At 37.0% G+C, this 21,800-nt stretch overlaps 1 protein-coding gene across 8 annotated transcripts; it reads right to left on the bottom strand.

Moving 5' to 3' along the window:
* Window positions 1–1,243: 1,243 nt before the first annotated feature.
* Window positions 1,244–21,796, bottom strand: BROX (BRO1 domain and CAAX motif containing). 8 transcript variants are annotated; one of them, XM_055581946.1, is made up of 15 exons: window positions 21,435–21,795; window positions 21,001–21,114; window positions 19,331–19,466; window positions 18,899–19,015; window positions 15,605–15,711; window positions 15,199–15,295; window positions 11,825–11,920; window positions 10,765–10,837; window positions 8,853–8,958; window positions 7,738–7,827; window positions 6,092–6,177; window positions 5,231–5,312; window positions 4,779–4,929; window positions 3,222–3,381; window positions 1,244–2,004 (listed from the first exon to the last, which is right to left on the bottom strand). In XM_055581946.1, the coding sequence occupies exons 4-15, from the start codon at window positions 18,997–18,999 to the stop codon at window positions 1,918–1,920; spliced, it is 1,236 nt and encodes a 411-aa protein (XP_055437921.1). In that variant the 5' UTR covers window positions 19,000–19,015; window positions 19,331–19,466; window positions 21,001–21,114; window positions 21,435–21,795; the 3' UTR covers window positions 1,244–1,917. The 8 variants fall into 8 exon arrangements, with proteins under 8 accessions (XP_055437921.1, XP_055437922.1, XP_055437924.1 ...); XM_055581947.1 differs by lacking the exon at window positions 19,331–19,466; XM_055581949.1 differs by lacking the exon at window positions 21,001–21,114.
* Between the last annotated feature and the right edge of the window lie 4 nt (window positions 21,797–21,800).

The raw sequence follows: 21,800 nt of genomic DNA, 5'->3' as shown, positions 1-21,800 counted from the left end.
TATACACACATATATATAAAATGGGATAGTTTAGTCACAAAGTGTCACGTTTGCTGAGCCAACGGAATATTTACTATCTGCTTATGTTGAAGTTGCCAATTGATTAAATGTTAATACCAGTATTTACTGCATTTTACAGAAGCGCTGTGCATTTATTACATGTTTTCATTCCATATATAGTAGTAGAATCCATTAAAAGTCAACGTGAAAATTTAGTAACTAGGCTAAATAAGCACTAGTTCCTAAAATAAATAGATCTTAGGCCAAGAGTAATAAGCTGGCATCAAGTACAGTTTAAAGTTTTGTCAGTAAATGGCAGAAAAGCACAGAAAATACAGTGAAATTAAAGTGTCTTTTTCTATAAACAACAAAATAAAACTAAATGTCTGCCCAGTTATTACTTCACTTATTCTGGAAACTGAAGCTTCAAATATTAAGTGTAATACAGCAAGGAGTACTTAGCATTTCCCTATGTTAGAAAAACACCCTCACTGATTCTATATAGCTTTTTTCCCCAAGAATATAAACTATGATTTAAATAATCATTTATTTGAACACAATCCTGATTCAGATAGGCATAATGTATTTATTCTTCCTAATGTAATGTTTATTCCTATCTCAATACTTTGTGCAGATTCTACTTGTTTCTCACAGAAATGCTGTGCAGATTCAAAGGTTTATCTATTTAAGTGCTCAGCACAGTGCCTAGCATGGAGTAAGCTCTTAACATATACTACTGTTTCTATTATTTGAACCAACCTGTCATTTATAACAGAAAAATTAGCTAACACCCTAGGAAACTCAAAGGAAGATAAATCTACAGGGGTGATTCTTGTTTAAGTATTAAATATCCACTATTTCCCAGGATTGTGTATATACTAAACTATTTCAAATATTACAAGCTGTTTTTAAGATATACCATATCTGTTGGCTAAGTTTTTGCTATGGCCTTTGACCTAAAGCATTACAATTCTGATACGGGTAAGTGTTATTAGAAAACTATAGAAAAACCACTTACACTGAAATCAGGTAACAAAGGCATTACTCTATCTTCTGCAACAAAGAAGTAGAGATTTACCAAGTATAATTCAGGACAACCTATCTTGTTTAGGTTTCAAGTTCCTTCTTTTCATCATGCAATATATGACTTCTACAAAAACATTTCACTATCCTCTCACATAGAAACACTAAGAGCTGTTACAAAGTTCTGTCCCCTAAGTAAAAAAAAATCCATTACAAAAACTGCTGTAAAAAATATTGTAGGTTTGTTTATTGAGGCTGAAATGAAGTGCAGGGCTACCAGCAGAGGAGTAAAGTTTTTGGATGGTCTTAATATACCTATAAACCTACTGAGTAATCCAACATGTGTAAGTGATTTGGTATGAAGATTTTTTGATCCTTAACTGAAAGTAATTTTTTTTCCCCACCAGAAAAGACAACTGACACGGAATGTAACAAGTCTGTGCTACCAGCTGACATAATGGAGAGGGGGAAAAAACTATCTGTTAAAAACTGATTCTTGTCATTCTTCTGGTATCAAATAAGAGGAAGGAAAATAAATTTTTCTTTGTGAAGATAGAAAAACACACCTGAAACCACATGATTCTGGCCTATAGTGTTTAACCTGAAACTGACTACTACCCAGATGTTTGGAGAAAAAACCCAATCCCCAAATACACCCTTTAGAGGTGCAATAAAAACTGTCCACAAGTTGTCCTGATTCAAAAGGAGTTTGGAAACAAAGCAGAAAACATCTCTACTGTGTTAGAAATCAAGAATAAACTGAAGGAAGATTTCCTCTGAATGTACTAAATTAATCTATAGGCTTTAGAGAAATCATTGCAAGATACATGAAGTTCCATGGTTTATCCTATCTACTGGTAGACAAATTCAAAGTGCACACTGGATCAATGTATTTTAGGAGATGTAGCACCCAGTGTCCTTTTGAGGTTTGATATCTGGTTCTTTCACAGGTTTCACCACTTCTTCTGGTTTGGGTTTAGCCTAGGAAGAAAGAAAAATACAGTGTAAGTACATAAACTAAGATCTGGAAAACAAACACTAGGTCTATTCTATTTCACACAATATAAAGGGGATATATTAAAATGTATTACTGAGACCACCAAAGCTGTGGCAGAAGCTACATACCAACCAATTCAACTAAAGACAAAATAGGAAAGCAACATTTTCACTGAAGATGAAAACCTGGATAGGTAGGCAAAAATCAAGCTAATGGTATTCTTAAGTCTTCCTGAGGAGGGGGAAATTGAGTGATCAATCTATGAATGTGGAACCCTTAAGTTCAAAGATTACTTGTGACACTAACAGGCTACCTCTTAGGACTATTTTAAAAGGCTGAACAGGATGCAAAAATTGCTTTTTTTAGGAATAATGGTTTTAGTATGGGTAGAAAATTATATATAAAAAACAAAACCAGGAACTTCCCCTGGCGCTTCAGTGGTTAAGAATCTGCATTCCAACGCAGGGGGACATAGGTTCAATCCCTGGTCAAGGAACTGAGATTCCACAGGCCTCAGGGCAACTAAGCCCACAGGCTGCAAGCACTGGCCCTGTGTCCCACAACCAGAGAAGTCTGTGGGCCCCAACGGAGACCCAGTGCGGTCAAAAACAGTACTACAATTCTTAAAAAATTAAAAAAAAAAATTTCAAGGAAGGGGCTATGTCTGCAAAGTAATTCCCATCCCTTTTCTTCACAGACCTCTTGTCTTTTGGTAGCCAAACCTCAAAATTTCCACTTAATCTACCATTTTATTTAGCACACTAAGATATACTTAAGATACAAATGAATAAAAGAAATCTTATTTTGCCCCTGGATGATTTCACAGAATGTTGAAATTAGGTCAAACCTTCAAACAGCATGCACTATGCTGAATCAAAACCACACTGCGATAGCACTATAAACATTGGATGAGGCATCCTTTTAAGACCTGTCTTCCCATGCTCCTAAAAGAGGCTCTGACAAACTGTAAAATGGCAAGATAGTGTGTTAAAACATATCAGTCAACTAGGTAAGAAATCAGAAGACAACTGAGGCCTAGAGCTTTATCTCTGAGAGAGTTCTACAATAGACTTTACACAAAGCACTGTAATTAGCTAACGTAACATTTAGACAAACCTATCTATTTAGAGAACAACATCAGACTGTGAAGTCTGAATTCTCTTAAAATGTTGTGAATGAATGGAAACAATCCATCTCTTACACTGTCATCCTTGGGTCTTTTGGTGAGATCAAAAGCAGCCAATGTTTCTGGTGTCCAGTGTGCACTTGGAGGAGGAAATTCGAAAGGTACAGGTTCTACGAGACCATAATTTGCTTTGAGTTCCAGTTGTGGGGCTTCTGTTGGAACTTTTTGAAAGTAACTGCAAAAAAAATATAAACAGCAATTCATTCATTCCTTTTTTAACTATTTGAGTGTCTATCTGTATCCAAGAGCCTATGCAAGAAAATGACAATTAAACATAGATTAACATAGAAAAGAATTTCTTGTCTCACATAGCTTACAGATGAGTAGGTGACAAAGTCAAGAAACCCTGTCAACTACAGAGCAATGTAACTGAAGCTATGAGGGATGTAGAGCGCTGTGAAAACACAAAAGAGGGGGGTCTTTTTTTGGGGGGTCAGGGATGCCTTCTGGGGTGATGAAAAGTTAAACTGGGCATGTTCAAAGAAGTGAAAGAGCACAGCATGACCACAACTAGAATATAAACGGAAGAATGCAAGAGACAAAAGCAGGGACAAAATTAATTCTACCAGCTTACACAGGTGCTCATCTACAGCTTGAACAGCACTGATTTAATAATGGAAAACTGCTTGACAGAACTAGACAGGACTGATAGAAAACTGATTTCCCTTCTTTATACATGACCAAAACTAGAAGGAGATGAATATGTCAACAGAAGATATGTATTAATATGTGCGTAACAGATGGAGAAGGGATGGCAGAGAAACAAAGGTAAGAGAAAGTTAGGACAGTAGAAGTGGGCTGAAGTTAATAATTCATGTGTGTTTTAAAATCTGTTTTTATGGGTCATTATCAGAAGCAAAATAAAGTTAGGTCCAACATAAGTGAATTCTATCAACAATTTAAATGGAAAATTCATGCTCAACTTAAATGCAACTTGATATGAAACATATAGGAATAGAGGTAACAAACTGTGGTATTATTAAAACAATATTACTATTTAAACATTATAAATATAGTTGTCCCTTGGTATCTTTGGTGGATTGGTTCCCAGATCCTCATCACTGAAATCCACAGATGCTCAGGTTCCTTATATGCAATGAAGTAGTATTTGCATCTCTAACCTAGAGATGATTTGAAGTTTACAGGAGGATGTGTAGGTTATATGCAAATACGGCTGCTGCTGCTAAGTCACTTCAGTCGTGTCCGACTCTGTGCGACCCCATAGATGGAAGCCCACAACGTAAAGTGAAAGTCAGTCATGTCCGACTCTTTGCGACCCCATGGACTATCTGGAATTCTCTAGGCCAGAATACTGGAGTGGGTACCCTTTCTTTTCTCCAGGGGATCTTCCCAACCCAGGGATCAAACTCAGGTAAATACTACGTAAATAGTGGCTGGCCTGCAGCAAATTGCAGTTTTGCTTTTGAGGACTCTCTAGAATTGTTTTCCCCTGAATATTTCCTATCAGTGGTCGGTGGACTCACAGATGTGGAACCCACAGACTACAGAGGGTTGACTATATACACTATACCATTATCATATTACTAAAATCATATATTGAGTTGTACTCACATAAATCCATTTTCTCGCTGACATTTTTCTAGAGTGTTCTTCACAAGATTTCCAAGTTTCCTAAAGAACAAGTGTCCCGAAGGTTTGACTGTTGGTCCAGGTCCTTTGGTTTCTCCATATTCTTTGCATAATGCTTCTGCCTTTGCATAAACTGAATGTGAAAGGATATAAAGTTATTTGCTTATAATCAATTATTGTTTATACTAAAAATGCTATTCATCAGAGATGCTCTTTACCTAGTGTAAGAGCAGTACCAACAATAACGTTAAGCGGTAGGCAGGTATGTTCTAGAAGTCTGAGGTTTTTGAAGCACTTCTTTCTTTTCTTCAATACTTCTCTTAATCTCATTCCCTTTCATGATCTCAGCCAAAATCTCTTTTAACTGCCTATTCCTCTTTCTGATAAAACATTAGTTTTTAAAAGGGGAGTTAATATTCTGGTGGGATACTTACATTTTTCTGCTTCTTGGAGTGATCTGATTGCTTCACCACATTTATCACTAGCCAACAAAGTCTGACCATGATAACAATAAGCCTGATTAAAAAAAAAACACACACACACAAATTTTTATTCATTCTCTTCTCAAATGATGCTTTCCACTCTCACTGTTTTCTATATGCATCAGATAAAGAAATGCTTTTGTGCATTGTTGGAAGAATCAATGCAATCCCTTACACTTCTTTCCTTGAATAAGCTAACCCCCATCTCTGTTGGTATAAAACAAACAAACAAACAAACAAACAGGGCAGAGTGAATAAAGGAGGGAAATTACTAAGTTAATGCAGAGGGTAGAGGGAAGGAGGACTTTGAGATTAAGGACTAACCAGGTTTCAAGAAAAAGTTGCCAGCCTAGAGTAGGCTATTTACTCTTCAAACATCTACATCAAATCTGGGATTGCACATGGTGTTACACAGTGTGTCTAAAAGCAGATTATAAGCTATAATAAATTTTATTAATGATTCTTCACCAACCCAGGTTGATATACTGCATGGTTAAGTCTTAAGATTAGAATTAGTAAATATCTTTCCCAATGAACAGGACAAAATTATAGAGAATTCTTATGAAGTTTGCAGAAGGTTGCAGCTTAAGTGGGTTTGAATCAAATAGCAATTCCATTGCTGTAACCCAGCTCTACATCATCTCCTTCCACCCACTTTACTCCACAATGGCTGCACTGACCGTCAGGGAACATTTACTGAGAGCTGTCCATTATTTGTAAAATGCTAACGAAGAGCCTGGAGAAATGACAGAATTGGCACTCAAGGGGCTGAAGAGACAGTAACTCACATTGTTTTGGGTGAAAAATACTTACATAAGCTGTGTAGAAACACATTTTCAAGTGAAGATATTTTCTCCATTTAGCAGAGTATGCAGGCTCCAAACTGGATAAAGCATGATCTAAAGTTACATTTTAAAAAGCAAAATATAATTTCACCCTGATTCACTAGAAGACTTTTAGTTCATGTGTTCAGATGCTAAAAGCAGAATGCCATTCACACCTAAAACTCAAGCATTTACCTTTTAAAAACTTTATTTACAGTGATTCATTTTCCCATAACTATATTTTAACTACACAATAAGACAGGTTAAATACCAGGGCACCTCTTTGATTTGATGATTCATGTAATTTAAGTTGGAGATAATGATAAAATAGAAATGACTGAGAACTTCAAGAGAAATACGAATACTATTAGAGTATCTCTTTTAAATATTTTATGTAAATAACAATGCAAAGAGTACTCTAGACATCTAAGTCAGAAACAAGGATACTCTCCTAACCCTTATTCACCACCCCACTGCTGCATCTTGTATAAAATACGCATGATCATATCTCCTTCCCAACACCTCTCAAATCTATTTCTTCCTCTCCATGGCCTACTTTGCTGTCTTTGTCAAAGCTTTCATTATTTCTTCCATAGTACTTAGGAAGAAGTGATTATGATCAGCCTTACTACTACTTCACTAGCAGGCCCATTTTTCAGCTTGCAATGAAAGGGCTCTTAAATTCAAACCCAATCAAGTCACTTTTACTTCTTTTAAGGAGTTTATCAGTTTTATCTTTTAAGGAGTCCCAAACAGCTACTGAACAAAGGCCAAACTTCTTACATAGGCTTACGAATCAATTTGTAATCTCACACATGCATACTTTCTTACCCTTTGCTCCTACCACTCATTCTGTTTCAGCTAAGAGCATCTGTCTAAAGGTTCCAGAATGCACTAAGTTCTTTCTTATCTCTGTAGGTACTACAGAATTTTCTACTCTTTCCATAAGCTAAAGCATCCAAGCAAACCTAGAATTTCTATTTCTATTTCAAAATGAGACTAAACCACCAACTTCCTTTAGAAAGCTTTCTCTAGCATATCCGGATCCTTTAGGTTTTTATTTCACCCCTGTGACAACACCTTTTTCATGTTATAATAATGTGGTTACATGTTTTTCTTCTTCCCTAGGTTGCGAATCGGTACACTCAGCAACTAAAAGTGTAACCATCCCATAAACAGAAACATATGCATGTTTCCTAAATAAGTGACTGAAAAGAAAACCAGATTGAGAAGACCTGAGCACTAGTCCCAGCCTCACACCTGCAAGCTGTTAAATTACAAATTAGTTATGCTGATTCTCTGGATTTCAGTTTCTTATCTAAATAGGAACAGTTATATAAAGTTGTTATAAAGATCAAAAACACTTCAAAAGAAAAACAATTGTTTAACTATTAGACATAACTGGTTAAAAAGGACAGCACTGTCCTTTTCACTAGAAATTATGGAGCCTATCAACTGTGAACATTTGTAATTCTTTTATTTTCTTTTAAATAAGAGTAATAAAATAATGTAGGTATTATTCCAGCTTTGCAAATGATGAAACAATCTGAAAATCCTTTGGTTTTGCTTGTTGCCTACTAAGCCAACAGCTTACTGTGAAAACCTAAAGACTAAAAAACAGAACTGTAAACTTACCAGCTTTCTGATAGAAATTGGCTGTTTCATATGCCAGAGCAGCAATTAGTCCAGGAGCGTGTTTCAGCTCAATTGCTCGAGCAATTGTTACTATAACCAAAATACAATGAAGTGTATCGTATGATTAAGTTCCCTTGCATTCACTTTAAGTTCAATTATAAAAGGAAAAGACAGTCTCCCATCTATCGAGATTTTAATCCATTTAAGTTTTTTGTTAAAAGTTTTAACATGAAAAGTAAGCTACAGAACAATAACCCTGTGTACGAGACAGCAAAAGAGACACTGATGTATAGAACAGTCTTATGGACTCTGTGGGAGAGGGAGAGGGTGGGAAGATTTGGGAGAATGGCATTGAAACATGTAAAATATCATGTATGAAACGAGTTGCCAGTCCAGGTTCGATGCACGATACTGGATGCTTGGGGCTGGTGCACTGGGACGACCCAGAGGGATGGTATGGGGAGGGAGGAGGGAGGAGGGTTCAGGATGGGGAACACATGTATACCTGTGGCGGATTCATTTTGATATTTGGCAAAACTAATACAATTATGTAAAGTTTAAAAATAAAATAAAATTAAAAAAAATTAAAAAAAAGAAAAAAAAACAAATGTAAACAAACCAAACACTGAGTTTGTTGGTGCTGGTATCATTTCCTTACATAATCACTAGCTACTTACTATTCACAGAAAACCACTACTACAAAATCGCATGATGTAAGAGGAAACAAAGACTTTCAGGGCACTACAGTTTGAAATAAAGAACAACAAAAGCCTATGAAGTCTCATTGTTTTCATATAACTCTTTATTTCCTGCCATTCAAAAGTAAAGATTTCAAGGTAAGCCAAACAGTGGAAGAGAAAAAAAAGTTGGTGAGGCAAAGATGAGTTACAGACTTAATTTTATGCTGCCAGAAATGCATGAAATCAGAATCCTCGAAGTCATTAAACTGTAAGTCCTTTCCTGCTAACGAAAAATTGGAGGCAAATGCTAAAAGTCATTCCTCACTATAAATTTCCCAAATTCTGGAACTTAATTCCAGCTAACTGATTTTTAAAAAAGAAGAGTGAAATGCTAATTCTTCAACAACAACAAAAATCTTATAATATTTAGGATACCTTCTTGAGCTTCAGCCTGACACTGGATGATGTAAGCCTCTATGAGTCGTGCCTCTAAATCCCGCCCCTTTTCTGCAGGTGTAATGAGCTTTGGGATTTGACTTTCCTGAGAGAGGAAAAAAAAACCAGAAATCAACAAAGAAGCCACATTTTAACTCAGTTGTTAGAGATAAAGAAAATGGAAGTTATGAGACACCTGATTTGGGGATTTATCAGAAATTTAGGGTACAAATAAAAATTGTGTATGAAGGAGCAATATGAAGCTTACAGAGAATAAAAGTTCCCGTACACTAAATCTTTTAAAGTTTTTTAATAAACTTTTGTCAAGAAACTCAAGAGCAAAATCTGGGTCATGATACATTGCTTAGATATGCAAGTCATATTCTCAATTTAGAAAATGTTTCACTGACATGGTAACCTAGTTCCCTTTTGCATGAGAGCCAGAACTGTTCATTCACACTACTACTAGGAGATACAAAGAAGCTCAATTCTGTAGCAGACTCGGGATCACAGCTCTTTCCATCACCATAAAACTCTCTGGTCAGGAGAAAGTGCAACACTGGCTTCCAGGAGGCTTCAGTAAATATTGGTTTAATTAGAATGAAGTGGGGGTAATTCTGGTTGGAAAACATTTTAGTCTTTTCCCTTATTCCCATCACATCTCCAGGAAATTTAATATAATTAGTGTGTACTGACTGACCTGCTAGCATTTTCATTCTAATACAGAGAATATACTCAGAAAATTCCATTTTGCAGAATCATGAATACTCCTGCCAAGTGAGGCAGACAGCAAGGAGAAATGCTGAGAACTATCAGTTTTTGTGTTTTGCTTCACAAGCTGGAATCAAGATTGCCGGGAGAAATATCAATAACCTCAGATATGCAGATGACATCACCCTTATGGCAGAAAGTGAAGAGGAACTCAAAAGCCTCTTGATGAAAGTGAAAGTGGAGAGTGAAAAAGTTGGCTTAAAGCTCAACATTCAGAAAACGAAGATCATGGCATCCGGAACCACCACTTCATGGGAAATAAATGGGGAAACAGTGGAAACAGTGTCAGACTTTATTTTTCTGGGCTCCAAAATCACTACAGATAGTGACTGCAGCCATGAAATTAAAAGACGCTTACTCCTTGGAAGGAAAGTTATGACCAACCTAGATAGCATATTCAAAAGCAGAGACATTACTTTGCCAACAAAGGTCTGGCTAGTCAAGGCTATGGTTTTTCCTGTGGTCATGTATGGATGTGAGAGCTGGACTGTGAAGAAGGCTGAGTGCCGAAGAATTGATGCTTTTGAACTGTGGTGTTGAAGAAGACTCTTGAGAGTCCCTTGGACTGCAAGGAGATCCAACCAGTCCATTCTGAAGGAGATCAGCCCTGCGATTTCTTTGGAAGGAATGATGCAAAAGCTGAAACTCCAGTACTTTGGCCACCTCATGCGAAGAGGTGACTCATTGGAAAAGACTCTGATGCTGGGAGGGATTGGGGGCAGGAGGAGAAGGGGACGACAGAGGATGAGATGGCTGGATTGCATCACTGACTCGATGGACTGAGTCTGAGTGGACTCCGGGAGTTGGTGATGGACAGGGAGGCCTGGCGTGCTGTGATTCATGGGGTCCCAAAGAGTCGGACCCGACTGATCGACTGATCTGATCTGATCTTTTCAGAAGAGACAGAAAAACAAGCAGTGAAGTACCACCTGCGTCATCTAATTGTAAAAGTCACGGATGATTCTCTGAAGTGGAGACGATATTCTGTTAATTGGCTGCACTCGTCAACAAGGTACTTAACGTAAGGAAAACAGAACACACACTAGCTCTTTTTACATGATTAAATAATTCCTTCACCCCAAGAAGGCAATAAAAATTATTTCAACAATTAAAGTATTAATATATTCTATTATTCTGTTACCTTTAAATGTTTAAAAATCCCAGCTGCAATTTTTAAGCTTCGATGGACTTCTTTTGCTTCATCCTCTGTTATGCTGAAAGAGAGAGGTGACGTTAGCTACAGGATGAATTCTGCTTCTGGTATTAAAACCAACAACTAATATATTCTCATAAAACTGCAAAAGTCAATCATTTGTGTTTTTCACTATGTTTTCTTCCTTGTAAAAAATCTGACTTAACACTTAGAAAACTAACAAATGCACATGAAAAATATCCAAAAAGAAGAGATGACAAGTGAAAAAGAGCTCCTGTCTAGGGGTCTGGACAAAGGCTTCTTGCTTTTCCTTCCAGATACTTTTCATACATAAACAAGCATAAGTCAATATACATGTAAAGCATGCACATACTTGAAAAACACATACATACACAGTATTCACTCTCTTGTTTTAATCACCTAAATTACTTGACACTGTTTTACATCAGCACATACATTCAACCCCCTTTTTAAATGGCTGTGTATTATTATTCCCACGTTCAGCTGTACCACAGTTGGTAGTTGCCAGTTTCCTATTGCTAACATTCACCTGTACTATTGTAAAAACTCTATCTCATTTTATTTCACAATCCCTTAATCCTTCAAAACATCTTTCACATACTTATAAGCCTTTGTCTTTTTTGGTGAATTGCCTGTTTATGTCCTTTGCTTATTTTCAATTGATTTGTTGGTCTTTTCCCTGTTGATCTGTAACAGCACAGATTATTAAAACAATTTGTCAGATGCACTACAATTTCTTAGGCCCAATCTGTCATTTGTTTTTAAACTTTGTTTATGGTACTTTTATGTAGTCAAATAGTCAACATTTTCTTTTCATAGTTTGAGGTTTTAGTTAGAAAGACCATCCCCATGACACGATTATTAAAACTCTTTTTGCTTTTAACAGCGGGCTCTGTGATTCTGGTACTTAAAAATACCAAGGCATTATGAGGCAACCTTACATTTATCAGAAGTGGTACTTTAATCAGTAGGCCTGAAATATTTGAAAAATAGTACATATGCATATAACCCTCTCCTTTTAACTTACTTTTCTTTTCCAGCCAGTCTTGAAGCATATTTGGTATACCATAAAGCAACATTAAATCCCATGGAAATTAATTCAAAAACAGCATCCTGCTGGGCACTAGAATTATAAACATGATCATTAAGTACTATCCATGATTGAGACATCTCTATATCAAGCCTGCAATAAATCTTACCCAAAACCATAGAGCTAAATACCCACTGAAAAAATGAAGAGAGTCCTTGTATTTAATATCGGTGGGGAGATAAGACACAAGCGCACATATAATTAGCAATAAATGACTATGGGGGTGGTGGTGAGAGAGAAGCTCAAGAGGGAAGGGGTATATGTATACTTATGGGGGATTCACAGTGTTGTACAGCAGAAAGCAAGACAACACTGTAAAGCAGTTATCCTCTATTAAAAATAAAAATTCAAGAAATGACTAAACATGAAGGTACAGTATGTACTCCGTAACATTAAACATGAGAACAATAGTTCCCAAAGGTTACTGTATACTGAATAGCTTTAAAAACACAGATTTATGGAACTTATCTCACAAAAAAAGTCTAGAAGTGTGCAGAATCTGCATTTTTAACAAGTATCCTGTTGCTTCTGGAGCAACTACCATATTTTAAGAAAACAGATTTCAGAGGAAAGATCATAGGCTAGAATGACTGAAGGCTTACTGTTATAAACAGAATCTGAACTGTGACTTGAAAGACGGCTAGAAGGGAAGCAGAAAGACATCCCAGATGAAGGAATGACACTGTTATAGCACAAGAAAGGATAAAGATTTTTCTGATGGCAGTGACCTAACTAGCTTGATTGAAGTTGCCAATTTATAAAGAGAAGTCGAGGAACAAGAGAACGAAAAGTCAAGATGTGAACCTGCAGAAGATTCTGAATGCTAAGTCAATCAGTACATTATTAAAAAAAAAGGTCTTAAAGATAATTTACATCTTGTTTCCTTCAGATTTTATCACTAAATACAACACAAAGATGGTAAAAAGCTTATGAAACAAAAAAGATAATATTTTTATTCACTACTGTTAAGATCCTGAAAATTCTTCATGTATTACTGCATTTGTCTCAAATGATTAATTAAAAAACCAGAATACCCTTATATAACCAGAAGTAATACCCTTATATACACACATAATACTAAAGATACAGAAAAATTATCCAAAGGGAAGAAACTAGAATTGTGACTCTGCTATGTATGTTTTGTTTAATTGTTGTCTCCATCTTAAAATGAACAGAGACATGGAAACTTTTTAGATTAAAAAAAAAGATTCATTACAAAACATATAATTCAAAAATGACTTAAAAGTGATCCTGTTTAATATAACATCAAAATATGACAGTTATGAACTCTTAAAATAGTTTCTCATGCCAAAACAAATTTAATGCATAGTTTAAGAGCTTATATTTTTCAGCACTGAGAGCTTTCCAATGAATTATGTCTTGTAACTACATCTAGTAATTCCAGCAATGGTGACCTAGGAGGCATACCAAATGTATAACTTTACCTTTAGTAATAGGATAGTTTTGTTAATTTATATAAAAGCCTCATGAAGAGCTCTCTCTTGCCCACCCCTTCTTTCAATCTGCCTTGCTCCCGAACACTCTATCTCTACTGTACCACATCTAGGTAGTAGTTAAGAGTATGTATACTTGATAAAGATATTTTTCAGAACAGATACACTCACAGCACACTTTCCATTAAATAAGCAGCAATCAAGGATAAAATAACTTAAAAATCTCAGATGTACTGAATAGTCAACATTATAACTTAAGACCTTTATCATATAATTAATTCCTGTCTCATAAAACTATGCTGAGAAATGTTAAAAAAATGGGAACACTTTAGAATCTGCCAAAGTTTTGTAATTTAATGATAGAACTTTGATTCTTTTAAAGAAAAAAGTTTTTAAGATAAATATTCCTTCAAGTGTAGATGAAGTACAAAGGAGTACACAAAGAGAATAGAAAATGAGAACTTACTCAGAAAACCTTGGTATCCCAGAATATTAAAATTTGAAAGGGATTCATGGTCCCTAACTTCCTACCCAGTTTATGAATTCCACATACAATATTCCAAAGGACCAAAGGAAACTAACATTTACTGAATGTCTATTCAATGTCTGACATTACATTAGTCCCTTAACGTAAGATTTCCTATTTTGCTCACAGAAGCCCTATACCTGTAACCCCAATATATAGCTGAGGAAGCAAATATTCACATAACAGAAGTTCTGAGGTTGCATCTCCATGTGTATGAATCCAAATTCCACACTCCTTCCACTGTAATGCCTGCCCTGGCTGTTCAGCAATCCCAATTTTCTTCCTTTCTGATTTTATAAAAGGTAACTCTAAAGCAAATTGAGACACAGATATATGACCATTTAAAGAACCCAATGGTGAGTTTGGGGAAAGAATGGATACATGTATACGTATGGCTGAGTCCCTTTGCTGTTCACCTGAAACTATCACAACATTGTTAATGGCTATTCCCCAATACAAAACAAAAATTTTGGGGGAAAAAAACCCAGAACCCAATGGTGTTTTTTTAAAAAAGGCAGTTAAAAATTCAGCATGATTATAATCAGCTTCCTGTTACAATCTAACTAGTCTCAGGTGACTGATAAAAGTTTTGAGCGGAAGTTTTTAAAAAGAGCAGAAACACTGAAATTACAGAAAAATAAACACAATACTGTGAGTCAAAAAAGTACGGAGCTGGGGTGGAACGAGGGAGAAAGAAAAAAGGAGAGTGACCGAAGACTTCTGAACTCTCCATCAGAAAAGAAAAGGAGTGGAGAAACCAAAACTCAGCTCTGCTTGAATGGAGGCAAAGGCCAATTATGGGAATTCGGATTTCAAATTCTCAAACCATTCTTTGTGTATTATTAAAAGTCAAGGCTGTTAAAATGGATAACCAACAAAGAGCTAATATACAGCACGTGGAACTCTGGAGGAGGGGGCTTGGGGGAGAACGGGTACATGTGTGTATGTGGCCGATCACCCTGCTGTTCACCTGCAACCATCACTACCATCGTTACTGCTGTTAACACTGTTCATCGGCTATGCCCCAATACAAAATATTTTTGGTGTTAAAAAAAAAAAAAAGCAAGGTTTCTCAATTCTAGTTAACATTTAACATTGATTATCTCCAAAACAGATTTGGTCCAGGACAAACAAATTTTGCTTTTTTTTCAAATTTTGCTTTTACTTAATAGACTGTATTAGAAGTTTAGGTCAACATTTTTTCATTAATTTCCTGAGAAAGGAAAATGCTGACCAGATTTATATTTTGTTTCTTTAATACCAAAGCTATGAGTTAACTATCTAAATAGTTACAAAAATGGTTTCAATTTAGTACCTTTGGTGCTGCTCACCTTGGAACCTGTCCCTGTAATGTATCAGTCCACTTGAAATTTTGAATGTATCGTAACTTGCTTTCTTGGGTAGATTCATCCAATGAATTAATGAAACCTATAAAAAGGAAGACAACATTTTAAATTTTACAAGAAATATCAAGTGTTCTCTTTAGAACATTATTCAGATGACTTTTTCAGGTACCTGAATGAAACCCCCAACCCCTCTCCCCTTCTCCTAAGGGAACATAATATGAAATATACACACATTTAATTTTCAAAATGTTAGAAAGACCACATACCACCTTTACATTTTCACATTTCTGAAACTCAAGCATACCAAAGGATATAGCCTAGAAGACTACTTAAATTTGGATTTCTCCATAGCTGATTTTTTAAAAACTTTAGTTCGTTTGAATAAACTAACCTTGTAAAAGTGAAAAATACGAATCTGCTGCATTTTTCATCATTTCTGGATTACAGCTCAAATCAGTGAACAATTCAAGCAGTCGTGCTCTAGATGATCTCAGGTCACTTATATGAGACAGAAACAGATAGTAAAGTAAGCTATATTACAATGCATCTATGTAAATATGGCTGAAAAGTTTCAATTGTAAAAGCTTAAACCCAGGTACACAACCCTCCTCTAAGACCTTTCTAAGTACACAGGAATGAATTTAATTAGGACTAACAATGGAGATAAGTGAAATTTCTAGTAATGATTGTTTTAGAAATTATACTAAAATAAGTTCAGTCCAATTAAAGGGGTAAATCATGAAAATGCACACCAAGTTTTAATTTAAAATAATCAAACTAACACAAGCATTTAAGATGGGAGGAAGGAATTAAGAGTGAGTACATTAATCTGACCAGTTCACAATAAAAGTTTTTTGAAAAATTAAAATTTAACTTTTGTGTATAACTTTAATATCCTCTTAAAATTTCAAAGTTTGACATTATGTCAAAATATATTTAAGTACAAAATCATATTTTAAAATTGCATTCTATAATACAACACACATAAATATGCAAAAAAAATGAGGCCACTAATTATTTTAAAAATGCTCCCTCATCTCCTGGCTCCTTTGATTCTCTGCAGCAATAACTGTGGCAGACACTTATTGTTTCTTTCCAAAATTCTTTTCTCCCTTGATTCCAATAACACTAAAATTTCCAAATTCTTCTCTTATCTCTACAAGTTACTCCTCTATTTTCTTCCATGTCCCCTTTGTATTCCCACCTCCAACAATGTTCAGTTTTTGGCTCCCTGCTCTTCATTCTTCTGAGGTCTCATCTACGAGGACGACTTTACATCTAATCCTAGATCTACATCTGTTTCACTTCTCTAATTTCAGAAGGCAACTTGCTTAGTGAGGGATCCAGAAATCATATTACATAGAGAAGGACTGAAAACAATTGTGTGTGGATAACTAAAGAAAGACTAAACTGTAAGCAGCAAGAGGAGGGACTGTATATCCAGAACTTAGTATAAGTGCCTGGGATAAAGCACATACTCAAAATTTTTTGTTGAGTGAAATAATACTAACATTTCAAATACTTTTAAGATTCAGAAGAACTGTAACATAGCAGTAATATTTAGAAAAGAGCACAAACTTAATCCTGTATGGTCCAGATGGAGTGTTTATGCATTGGTACTAACTCCTAGGAGGCTGATTCAAGAAAGTATATACCAATAACTATATGCAGCTGACCAAAAATGGGATGGGCTACCTTATGAATCTGACACTCCCTCCAAAGGCTTGGAGGGAGTCATTCTGGACTATGAAAACAATTTGAATCCTTAAGGCCTATTCTTAGGCTCAAATACTTTGCCAGCTATTTCCAAGTAGGCATTCAGTTATTACCTGAAAACCAACTTGCGTAAAGTTAAATTCATCTTAAAATGACAGAATTTGAGAAAAGTGTACCTTAGAAGTATCTAATTTAGGTTATTAACTTTATAGATGAGTAATTAGACCCAAAGGAGTTAAGAGACCTGCCCAATGCCACAGATGAAACAGTTAAGCTGGGACCAATGTCTAGCAGGTCCATATAGACAAAGCTATGGTTTTTTCAGTAGTCACGTACGGATATGAGAGTTGGACCATAAAGAAGGCTGAGAACCAAAGAACTGATGCTTTTGCGCTGTGGTGCTGGAGGAGACTCGTGAGAGTCCCTTGAGCTCAAGGAGATCAAACCAGTTAATCCTAAAGGAAATCAACCCTGAATATTCATTGGAAGGACTGATGCTGAAGCTGAAACTCCAACATTTGGGCCACCTGATGGGAAGAGCTCACTCACTGGAAAAGACCTTGATGCTGGGAAAGATTGAGGGCAAAAGGAGAAAAGGGCAGTAGAGGATGAGATGGTTAGATAGCATTACCGACTCAATGGACATGAATCTGAGCAAACTCCACGAGATACTGGAGGACAAAGGAGCCTGGCCTGCTAGAGTCCATGGGGTCACAAAGAGTAGGACACAACTTAGCAACTGAACAACAACAACAGTCTAGGAATCTAAGATTAGGGGTTGGCAAACTACAACTTGTAACTTGTTTTTATATGCCCCACAGCTTATTTTTGTAAAATAAAGAAGAATAATTCAATTGTGACTGTGTATAGCTCTCAAAGCCTAAAATATATACAAATGTATACAGTATTTAACCCTTTACAGAAAAAGCTTGCTAACTCCTGATCTAGATCAATACATCGGTTTTCCTATCTTCTGCTCTGATCACTTCTTTCCACCAAAAGCAGTGATTCTTTTAATTTTCCTTTAATGGTACCACCAATGTCTTGATCATCTAGGTTCTGAATCTCATAGACTGAATTCTTTTCAGAGCAAATCAGTCAATCTGGCTAGTTGACACCTCCTTCAAAATCTCTCTTATACCTATCTCTTTTGTTATCTATCTCTTATATCTCTCTGTATCTCTTGTATCTATCTCTCAGTGAAACTGCTCTATTCACACTCCCTAGAACAAAGGTTTTCCTAACAGAAATGACTTTCTCCTCTCCCTTCTTACTGTCTAAGTCAGGGATCAGTAAACTCTTTCTGTAAATGGCCTGAAGATAAATACTCTAGATCTTGTGGGCCATAAAGTCTCACTTGGGAATATTCAACCTTATTGTAGAGAGGGAAGGCACCCAAAGACAATCTGTAATGGGGAGGGTGGGGGGGGGCGGTGGTGGGTGGCAGCTATGTTCTAATTAATAAAATTTTATTTATAAAAACAAGCTGTGGGCCAATCTAAAGGACACAGTCTGGCAACCCCGATCTAAGGCATACAATTCATTTAAATCCCAGTTCAAGTCCTCTCTCCTACTGAACAACCTGAAGGCTATTTCAGGTCAAAGGGAAATCTCTCCCAGCTCAGAACTCAATTAATGTAGTATCTGGTTAATTAACAATATCCAAATATGACTTTGTGGAGTCTCTTGTACTGTTGTAACATACGTCTTAACTCTTTAATTGTAATTGCTTTAGCCTCTTCAGGACTCACTTACTGATCTAAAACTTAGGACCCAGCTTAAATAATCTATGACTTAACTCTCCACATGTCATTTATAAGTTGTAAGACAGGACTTCAGGACTAAACAACAAGGAGTCTAAGGTTAGGGACGGTGTGTTACATACTTCTGCACTGTTCACGGCCCTATAAAAGGACCCTGTATCTAAGAGTGGCTCAATCAGTATTTGTGGAGATTGGCTAACACTTACCTGCAAATTTTTGAAGCAGCAGGGCCAGTGACTACACCATAGTAGTTAAAAGAGACAGGAGCTGTGGCTTTTAATGGGTTCCTATGAAACCAGTGTGTCATTTTCTCCAGATGTTTCCTATTGACAAAAAAGAAATGTATAAAAACTAAAACATTTAATAAGCAATGTAAATAGTACTAAAATATTTTTAAGTAAGAATTTTAAATTACCATAGGATATATACTTTCAAATAAAAATATATAAAACAGACGTATGTATATAAAATACCTCACTGCCACAGTCAATCTTGTTTCAATTGTCTATTTATAGCAGCCTATGTTTATTTAGGTAAGGCCTATTAAAAAAAAAGTATTTGGAAATATGCTCACAGTAACTGCAATGTTAAACGCGTTGGAGCAGTAATGATTAAACTTTACTGTGTATAGAAATCACCCTGGGCCAAGGGGTGAGAGTTCTTGTTAAAAATGCAGGTTCTGATTCAACAATCTGTGGTAGACCTCAGAAGTTGATGCTGCTGGTTCCCAGTCTACACTTTTGAGTAGCAGAGCACTGGACTTTGGTTGGACAGCTGAAAATGTAACAGGCATAGGACCAGGAAAATGTAATTCCAAAACAAGTTCAAATGGTAACCCCTATTTAGACTGCCAACGATACTTGAAAGAAGTCTTAAATTAACTATATTTCCCATGTGATACTGCTGAGGCCAACTGACTATTTATAGCATATGTTCTATAATAAATATACTTTTGACAGAATAGCTAACAAGAATCAATGCACGCATGTGTGTGTGCTCAGTTGCTCAGCTGTGTCCAACTCTGTGACCCTATGGACTGTAGCCCACCAGGCTCCTCTGTCCATGGGATTTTGCAGGCAAGAACACTGGAGTGGGGTGCCATTTCCTCTGAGAGGATCTTCTGGACCCATGGATCAAAACCACGTCTTCTGCGTCTCCTGCACTGGCAGGAGGATTCTTTACCACTGAGACACCAGGGAAGCCTAAACTAGTATACAGGATGGATAAACACCAAGATTCTGTTGCATAGCACAGGAAACTATGTTCAATATCCTGTGATAAACTATAATGAAAAAGAATATGTGTTTGTATAACTGAGTCACTTTGCTGTACAGAAGAAATTAACACAACATTGTAAATCAACTATACATCAATAAATTTAAAAAATATATCGATTCTTAAAAACCAAGACATTTTAAAAAAACTACCTAAATGAAATTCCAACTTAAAAAAAATTAAGTTTCACACCTTTCCGGTAAAAAAAAAAGTGTGTCCCACTTGCTTAAAAGTTTTTGTGTGAATAGTGAAGATAATACAGGAAGGCAAAGCTGAAGACTTAACTATGGCAGTTAGATTCCAGAAGTCGAAATTCGATAAGATTTAGTTAATTTGAAAGCATTATACAATGTTGTCCATTAACTTTTCTTATTGGGAAAAAAGCGTGGGCTGCTCAGTGTAAAAAATACCTACTTTATGCATCTCCCTTACTATATTTAGTTATTCATGTCAAAACCGCCTTTGGAGAGCACCAGATATTTAAGGAAGAGAAAGTGCATTGTGTACCCAGTGAAAAATTGAGTAAGTTCACTTATGACTTAACCCAATTAACAAGGGCTTCAAAAATATATAACCTTCTAAACATCATCCATTTAAACCTCCTTACAACGTATGTAAACTAATACAGCATCTCTGTACATATAAACCAAGCCTCCTAGAAATTGTGGCACACAATACTCTGATTGTGAGTTTAAATTTTCCACAAATACTATTTTAGCTCGCCCTCCCACTTAGTGGCTGAAAATGTTTTAAGTTCCGTACACTTTTACTTTAGGAACGAAGAGGGTAAATACTGTGTCTTTTGCCCCTGGCCGATCTGTCCGGGGAGAGACTCGCACTCCGGTTTTCAAGAATTCGAAGGGTGGGGTAGAAAGACGACACACCCACCTGCAGATGCAAGGAAGGGTGTCTTTAAAGCCACGCAGCACAACAGTCGGATCGAGCCTGCCGCCTAAACCGGCTGCCACAAGAAAAGTCTGATTATTGACAACGGTCCCCCACTCTGGAGACCCTGGGTCCCCGAGTCACCTACCGCCACCAGAGCTCCGAAGGTCCACTTCCTGTTTACCATCCAGCCTCTTCCTCCGGTGCCCAGTCCAGTTGAACGCCGTGACCTTGCGCAGGCGCATATCCTAGCGAGCCCCTCCTGAACAGACATTTTTGTGGAAAGCCGATACTATCCAACTGGGAGAGGCGGACAGAGGTGCCTAAACAAACCCCTACGTATAGCTTATGAGACACCCCGACTGCTAGTGGAGACGCGGGCAAGGGGATTCAGCGAACCTAGCTTGCTACTACCACTGATTCGTGGGTCTAACGTGGATTTTCTTTCATTTGTTTGGAGGCACTAGGAGGAAACTTTTGTAGACCACTTATCCGGGAGTCTATGGAACCGGTGTAAAAAGGCTTGACCCTATTGCTCGGCACTGTGGGGAGACGACAGGTTCAGCCTCATAACATACTTACCAGATTCCTCGGAGTCTGTACAGCAGTCCTCCTGAGGGAAGAAAGGCAATGTCCGACTCCTCAAACGAGAAAGGGAGGGAGTCGGCAAGCCGGGACTACCGAACCAGAGCGACAGAACCAAGCCTGCGCGAGCCGCGGTCACGTGCCCATGGCAGCCATGACAACTACCGAGGCTCGGCGTTGTCCGCCGCCTCGGTAGTGGAGGCTGCCGCGTTGTCGCAGCCCCCTTAAAACACTTCGTTCCTCAGCCCTTTTAAAGATGTTCCTCCACAGTCTTTCCTCGTGAGCTGCGGTCTCCTCTAGAGACAAAGAGCATGGCTGGCCGAGCCTCCTAAGCCGAGGAAGAATTCCTTAGTAGCAATGGCA

Source organism: Bubalus kerabau, chromosome 5 (genome assembly GCF_029407905.1).
Source record: "Bubalus kerabau isolate K-KA32 ecotype Philippines breed swamp buffalo chromosome 5, PCC_UOA_SB_1v2, whole genome shotgun sequence".
Taxonomy (NCBI): domain Eukaryota; kingdom Metazoa; phylum Chordata; class Mammalia; order Artiodactyla; family Bovidae; genus Bubalus; species Bubalus kerabau.
Note: the sequence above shows the minus strand (reverse complement) of the source record. Positions and strands in the feature narration are given on the sequence as shown.